This window comes from Neopelma chrysocephalum, unplaced genomic scaffold (assembly GCF_003984885.1).
Source record: "Neopelma chrysocephalum unplaced genomic scaffold, ASM398488v2 Primary Assembly neopelma1_279, whole genome shotgun sequence".
Classification (NCBI taxonomy): domain Eukaryota; kingdom Metazoa; phylum Chordata; class Aves; order Passeriformes; family Pipridae; genus Neopelma; species Neopelma chrysocephalum.
This window is the reverse complement of record NW_020897941.1, coordinates 85,170-92,670: the sequence shown is the minus strand read 5'-3', so window position 1 is coordinate 92,670 and position 7,501 is coordinate 85,170. Positions and strand designations below refer to the sequence as shown.

Genomic DNA, 7,501 nt, shown 5'->3' with positions numbered 1-7,501 from the left:
CTCCCAGCAAATCCCAGGGCCCCTGTTTGCAGGGAAGGGGCTGCCCAGGGAGCTCCGAGGGTGGGTTGTCCTTTGTTCCCGCCTCGGGAGGGATTTCCCAAGAGCCAAGGGCAGGAATTTGCAGTTCAGGAACCTCCTCAGGTATCACAGGTTGGGCTGCTGAGCCCTGGGAGGAGGCAGAGTCCCTGTGTGAGCAGGGCAGGGCCCTTCTGCTGGTCCCAGGTCCCCTGAGCCACACTTGGAGCTCGGACTGGTCACAGATTCTTTATTTTGTGACTCACTGCGTGACTTGTAGCCCTGCTTGCACGACTTTGGGATCTCCTTATATGACTTTTGGACCTCCTTGCATGATTTTAAACCTCCTTGTATGACTTTTATACCTCCTTGTATGACTTTTGGACCTCCTTGCATGATTTTAGACCTCCTTGTATGACTTCTGGACCTCCTTGCATGACTTTTGGACCTCCTTGCATGATCTCTGGACCTCCTTGCATGACTTTTGGACCTCTTTGCATGACTTCTGGACCTTCTCACTCTCCCCCCAGGCAGTCAGTGGGTCAGTTCTTTGCTGTAGGTTGAGGTGGAGCTCTCCAGTGTTGCCAGGTTGTGTTTTGAGGGTAAAAAACCAGCAGCATAAGGGGCAGGAAGAGGCTCAAACAGCAGAAAAGCTGGGGTTTGTGCTGTGCTGCTGCCTGAGCTGGGTCAGAGCAGGTGCTGGGAATGGGGGCAGCCAGAATTTCACCCCGTGGAGCTGTGGGAGCTCCTCTCCCTCTTCCCCCACTCCCAGAGTCCTGCTGGGCCTGACTCAGGTCCCTCTCCCTGCCTGGGGAGAGGTGACTCACCCAGGGGTGGCACACCCAGGTCTGGTCACCCCCACCAAGGCCAGGAAATGGTGCTGCCAGAATTCAAGGATCCATTCCCAGCTCCACCTCCCGGGTCACAGAGAAGAGACCAGTGAGAGGGTCAGAGTAGAGAACACCAGGAGCTTTTTCCCAGCTTCCTTTCTCTCATATCCCAAATCCCACCCTCAGTGAAAACCAAACCAAACACACCTTTGCTTGGAGCTGATCTCTATTTCAAAAGAAGGCTGTTCCTGTAGGAATAAAATATCAACACTGGCACGGGGTGGGAAGCAAATCCCGAAAAATTTTTTTGCCACCCAGTTACTTCTTAAATACCCTGGAACAAATGTCACTACAGCAGCTCCAGCCCCAGGCAGTTGTGAGAACGCTTCATGCAACGAAAATGAAACTAAAATAAAAACTAAAATAAAAACTAAAATAAAAACTAAAATAAAAACTAAAATAAAAACTAAAATAAAAACTAAAATAACAACTAAAATAAAAACTAACCCCCCCCCAAAAAAAACCCAAAACCAACAATAACAACAAAACAAACAAAAAAATAAAAATAAAAAAAACCCAACCCAGAACAGAAAAGCTCTTCCCTGGCTAAGCAGGTCTGGAAACCTCCAGTTTTTCTCACCCCCCCTGGGAAAGGGAAGGGCTTTGCCTGGCCACAACCCAGCACAGAGTCACCAGCAGGCCTCCACTCCAGCAGATTCCCGAGGTTCCAGCCCCGAGTCCTGCCCTGACTTGCAGGCAGAGTGTGGAAGCTGCAGGTTCCTCCGTGGTCAGCAGGAGAGGGGGAGCAGAGGCAGAGCAGCTCCTCATCCCCACGGGGAACATTCCCAGGATTGCTGCTCTTTGCCTGATTTACAGTGGCAAAAAAGCCGAAAAAAAAAATCCAAAAACCACCCAAACCCATCCACACCCCTGGAAGGTCCCAAGCAGAGCCACACAGGCTCTGCTCAGGAGTCACAGCCCGCCGGGGGACACGAGAATCCAAATTTCCATGGGATCCTTGCTCAATTCCTGCCGCTAGGAAACATCCAGGAGAACTCCCAGGCTTCCCACGGGCCCCTCAGGGCACAGTCCCAGCTGCTCCAAACGCCTCCTGCTCTCCTTTAAACCACTCCTGCCCTCCTTAAACCAGGGCAAGCCGGGACCCGTCCCCTTCCCAAGGAGAACCGGCGGCTCTGGGGCTGTTTCCCGATATAAAAGGCAACAAAAAAAAAATGGAAACCGAGAGCAACTGTGGCTTGCTCCATTTAATTTCAATTAACTGCAGCCCTCAGAGGCCCGGAGAGGTGCCAATCCAGCAGCTTGGTGGCCGTGCCCTGGGGGATGTCCCGTTGAAGCCTCTGCTCTGCTCAGCGGAAAGTTTTAACAAGTCGTTAAATCCCACTGTGTCGAGCTAATAAAGGCTTTAAAACCCGCAGTTCTCTTTTTTTTTTTTTCCTCTGGAGGATGAGTGAACAGTGGGAAGGACACAGGGTCAGGCAAAGGCCCCTTCTCTGCAGGGGAGGCTCGGATACCTCGGGATGCTCCCGACAGTGAGCAGAGTTACAGGATCCTGTTGGAAAGACTTTGGGCTGGGGAAGAAGAAGAAGAAGAAGAAGAAAAGGAGAGACTCGTCCTGGGTGTGTTAGAACCTCTCCTCCCTCCCTAGGTGGGGAAACAGGCAGCTGACTTGCAAAAGGCAAGTGGTTTCCTAAAAAACTACTGGAAAAAACAAAACAAAACAAAACAAAAACAAGCCCACAAAGGCTGCTCAGCCCCTTTCCCCCTTAGAAAAGTGTAAAAACCCCGGGGACACGGTGCTGGGAGGGCAGCAGGAGGGGGCAGCTGCCACCTCTGGGCCGTGCCACAGCCAGGGCAGGGGCCAGAGAAGGTCTGGGTGGGATTTTGGGTGCTCCCCGGAGAGCTCAGCTCCTCCGTGCCCGGGTGCTGGGCGGGCACTGGGCGGGCACTGGGCGGGCACTGGGCGGGCTGGCCGGGCCCCACGCTGCCCAGGCAGCTGCTGGTACGGTGGCAAATCCTGCCCGAGGAGGCCTGGAGGCTGTGGGGTGGCTGTGATTGCTCTGGGGGGGGACCAAGTGCCAGCCCCGGGCTGCCCCCTGTGCCAGGGCAGGGCTCCCCTCCCTCAGTTGCTCTCCACCAGCTTGGCCAGTCCCTGCCGGATCTCGCTGAGCTCGAAGATCTTCACGTCCATGATCTCGGCCACCTTGGTCACCTCGTTCTGCATCTTCTCCCTCTCTGCCAGGGTCTCTGCCAGGCTCTGCTCGGCCAAGTGCAGCCGCTGCTCCAGCTCGGCGTTCCGGGCCTCCAGCTCCTGCCAGGGGGGCACACGGGGAGGGGTGGGCACGGGGAGGGGGCTGCTCTGCCCTGCCCACACCCCCCTGCCTCCCCAAAACAGCCCTAACCCTAATCATAGAATCACAGAATCATAGAATCATAGAATTATAGAATCATAGAATCAGCTGGGTTGGAAGGGACCTCCGAGATCATCAAGTCCAACCCTTGATCCAACCCCGCCGTGGTTCCCAGCCCATGGCACTGATGCCACATCCAGTCTCATCTTAAAAACCTCCAGGGATGGAGAATCCAACACTTCCCTGGGCAGCCCATTCCAATGGCTGATCACCCTCTCTGGAAAGAAATTCTTCCTGATATCCAACCTAAACCTCCCCTGGCACAGCTGAAGACCCTGAGCCCTCTTGTCTTGCTGAGAGTTGCCTGGGAAAAGAGGCCAACCCCCCCCTGGCTCCCCCCTCCTGTCAGGGAGTTGCAGAGAATGAGGAGGTCTCCCCTGAGCCTCCTCTTCTCCAGGCTGAACAGCCCCAGCTCCCTCAGCCTCTCCTCACAGCACTTGTGCTCCAGTCCCTTCCCCAGCCTCGTTGCTCTCCTCTGGACCTGCTCCAGGACCTCAATGTCCTTCCTCAATATCCCACCCCCTGTCTCCCTCTCCTGGCTCGCAGCATCCCAGGGAGCACATTTGGGAGCAGCCAGGCACCTGCCCGGCTTTAAATGTCCTGAAACCTCACAGGAATTGGGAAAGTTTTTTTTTTCTGGGTTTTATCAGCCCAGAACTTTTCCTCCTCCATCCCCCTTTCAGAACCCATGAGGGACGTGCCTGGGGACTCGCTCGCTGTCCTGAGGGTTCAGCCCTCACCTCGTGGTTTTTTTCTCTGGGTTTATCCTGCTCTCCAGAAAAATGCAGGAGCTGCTGCTGAACAGGAGCATTTCTACATCGGTGTGAGATGTTTCTTCAGTGAACTCAATGCCTCAGGTTTTAATTAACCCACCACTGCTCAGTTATATTTACTTTCCTAAAACGCCGCGAGTTCGGCACGTTGCTCTTTAGGTGTAAAGGTCTGGAGCTGCAGCTCACGTGGATCATCCCCAGGCCTGATGGGGATGTCTGGAGACAGGTTTTGCCACGAGACAGAGCCTGTGCAGGGGCTCTGGACCTCAGAGATAAACACAGGCAGTGCCCCAGATCCTGCTCCATCTGTGCCCGTGCCTGGGGCTGAGGAGCAGCTCGGCTCCCTCCTGCCAGCCAGGCTGTGCCAGAGCTCTGCTCCCTGTCCCAGCAGCCCTGAGGGACTTCAGGGCATGGAGGGGGGACAGGACATCACAGTTCTGCCCCAGCCCCCGTGTCAGGGGCTGCTGGAAGTGCTAAAGGAGGGCATGTGAAGGCTGGGATTGCTGTTGCCAGCTCCGTGTCACATCCCCGAGGGTGGAAGGAGGCAGGGACACGGGCAGGGAGCTGTTCCCAGGGAGCTGTTCCCAGCATCCAGAGGCACAGCAGCTCTGTGGCAGCCGTGGGGATGGATCCCTGTGCTGGGAGAGCAGGGGTGCCCCAGATCTGCCACCTTCACCTGCAGCTTCTGCAGCGTCTCCTCCCGCTCCCCCTCCGCTTCCCAGCGGCCACACTTCTGGCTCTTCAGCATCTGGATCTCCTGGAATGCGAGGAGGGGGAGAAACACGTCAGATCCACCCCTGGATCCACCCCTCTCCCAGCGGGAGCAGCTCCCACCACACCCCCCAGCCCTGGCTCCAAGGATCCCATAACCCCAGGCAGCTCCAAATTCCCATCCCCTGCTGCCTCCCTCGGAGCCCTCTGTCCCTAAATCTGAGTGCCAGCAAAGCTCTCTGCATCCCTGCTCCCACATCCCAGGGAGCATCCCAGGCTCCTGGGGACAGGGATGAGCCGTTGGGTGAAAAATTCCGTGCACACCTTTGCCCCAGCACTTTTCCTCCAGCCCGGGAAGGAGGGACAAATGTGTTCTGAGCGAGGATCAGGGAGCCCAAACCACCTCCCCTCCCCAATCCCAGGCCTCCATCCCCTCCTTTGCAGAAGCGAGGCCAGCAGACGGCCCACGGAGTGTGAATCACAGGGATCCTCCTCACACCTCCCCTCCTCCACAGCCTCTGGAGTTTAAAACCCGCCTTCAAATCGCTCATTCATTGAAATGCAGCGAGACCTGCAGACAATTACTACACCAGAGGCTAATTGCCACTGCGGAGGGCTGAGAGGGGAAGGGGTAAGAGAATTCTCAGCATCCCACTCCAGGCTATGGGCACTGGGAAGCTCCCAGTGCTTCCCTGGAGAGGGAACCAGCCCGAGGGGCCTCTGACCCCAAACCAGCAGTGACTGACGGGGTGTTGGTGACTGACAGACCCCCCCCAGCCCCGGGCTTGGGGTGTCACAGCCTCACCTCATCCTTAGCCTTGATGAGCAGCTCCAGCTCCTCCAGGGTTTGGCTCAGCTCCTCCTTGCTGTTCTCGCTGGAGGAGTCGTGAGTCCCCTGCGACTCCAGCTCCGCCACCTGCCAGGCAGGGAAGGCTCCCTCAGGAATGTTGGGGCTCCCCCAGAGCCCACAGCCAGGGTTTGGCTTCCCTGCCAGCCCACCCGGGGCTGTTGGGAAAAACCTTCCCCCTGCCCCGCCTGGATCGGGCAGGGAAAACAAAGTTTTTCGGGCACTTTTCGTGGCAAAAAAAAAAAGTTCAGGGGCTCTGTCTCTGCTTTGCCCTGCTGTGCTTTCAGGGGATGGCTCCATTTTACACCCCTGGGCACAGATTTCCAAGGGCAAGGTTGTTCCTGCAGGGCCAGGGGGGTTTGCCCAGGGATGCTCGCCAGCCCCGAAAAATTCAGCTGGGTGGTTTGGATTATTCATGAGGAGGATTCATTTTTTTAAAGCTCGTCAGAGGGGCTGCAGCAGCTCTGCAAACATCCCCTCCAGTGATGGGGATCCTCACACAGACAGGGCTTGGATCCTGGTGTTCCCAGGAGCAGGGGCAGCAGGACAGCCCTGGGTCAACAGTGAGCTCTGGTCCCAAAATATTCTGATTTAAAGACAATGATTTAGGTGTCTCACTGAGTTACAGCTTCTTCTGTGACTCTGCCGAGGCCCCACAGCTCCCCAAATCCTCCCTCCTGGTTCCCAGCTGCGGGAACAGCCACAGAACAGTGTGCACAGAGCAGGGAAGAGCCAGCCCAGTCACAAACCCACACACGAGGCCTCTGCTACACCCAGGGCAGGCTCCTGCTGCAGGGGAGACAAATCTGTTCCGTGCAGCTCTTTTCCTGCCCAGCTCCAGCCCCGGGAATGAGCTCCAGGCACAGCAGATCCTGGGGGATGGCTGTTGGCTGCAGGGACTGGCCACGCCACAGCCATCAAGAGCAAGCAGCTGTTAATCGCTGTAAATCCCTGCTGCCTTTCAAAGCAGCCATCTCCAAGAGAAACGGCTCCACGCCTCCTTCTCCAGGGCTCCAGAGTCCTTTCCCAGCTGTCCTGAGAGCCTTTCCCAAGTGCTCTGCGGTGCCTCCCTCCCCCGTGTGACTGTCACCCCTCTGCCTCCTCAGCTGTGACCTCTCTGACATCCCGGAGGTCAAAGGATCCCGTTATTCCAAGGGAACAAGGCTCTGTTTGTGCTGCACCACCCGGGTTTCATGATGTTGCAGCTCGGATGGGAGCTAATTATAGCAGCCAGAGCAACCCTCAGCCTTCCTGTCAGCAGCCAGAGCTCGCCCTGATGCCCGGCTTGGTGGGGAGGAAGGGGGGGGCACAGCCCTTGGGCTGGCTGGGAGCTGGGAAATCCCTCCAGAAAACACCAAGGGAGGTTGAAATTCTGTGACTCTGTGCTCTGGTTTCCTCCCTTCACCCCCGGGGGCTCAGCACAACCCCTGTGCAGAGCAGGGGAGCTCATGGAGAGCTCATGGAGAGCTCATCTAGAGCTCCCCAGTCTTATTCCTCAACGTTTTCCTTGCCAGGCTCTTGCAGCATCCTGGATTTCCATCCTGCCCTGATGTCTGGCTTGGGGCGGGGGTGAGGGCACAGCCCTTGGTCTGGCTGGGAGCTGGGAACTACCTCCAGAAAACAGAAAAACTCCCTCCAGAAAAAAAAAGGGAAGCTGAAATTCTGTGACTTCGTGCTCTGGTTTCCTCCCTTCACTCCCGGGGGCTCAGCAGAGCAGAGGAGCTTGTCCAGAGCTCGTCCAGAGCTCCTCAGCCTTATTCCTCCACACATTTCCCCCTGCCAGGCTCGTGCAGCATCCTGGATTTCCATCCCACGTCCAGGCCAGACGGGAGAACAGGGCCAGGAGCCCTGGGATGGGATGGGATGGGATGGGATGGGATGGGATGGGGATGGGAT

General features: G+C 56.8%; 1 protein-coding gene across 2 annotated transcripts in view; it reads right to left on the bottom strand.

Annotated features, from left to right (window-relative positions):
• Nucleotides 1-2,090: 2,090 nt before the first annotated feature.
• HOMER3 (homer scaffold protein 3) overlaps nucleotides 2,091-7,501 on the bottom strand; it is a 25,554-nt gene continuing 20,143 nt past the window's right edge. For both annotated transcript variants that reach the window (XM_027704471.1, XM_027704472.1), the window contains 3 exons: nucleotides 5,564-5,674; nucleotides 4,724-4,804; nucleotides 2,091-3,174 (listed from right to left, as the gene is read on the bottom strand). In XM_027704471.1, the coding sequence (XP_027560272.1) occupies nucleotides 2,986-3,174; nucleotides 4,724-4,804; nucleotides 5,564-5,674 (381 nt within the window). In that variant the 3' untranslated portion in view covers nucleotides 2,091-2,985. The remainder of the gene's footprint in view (nucleotides 3,175-4,723; nucleotides 4,805-5,563; nucleotides 5,675-7,501) is intronic.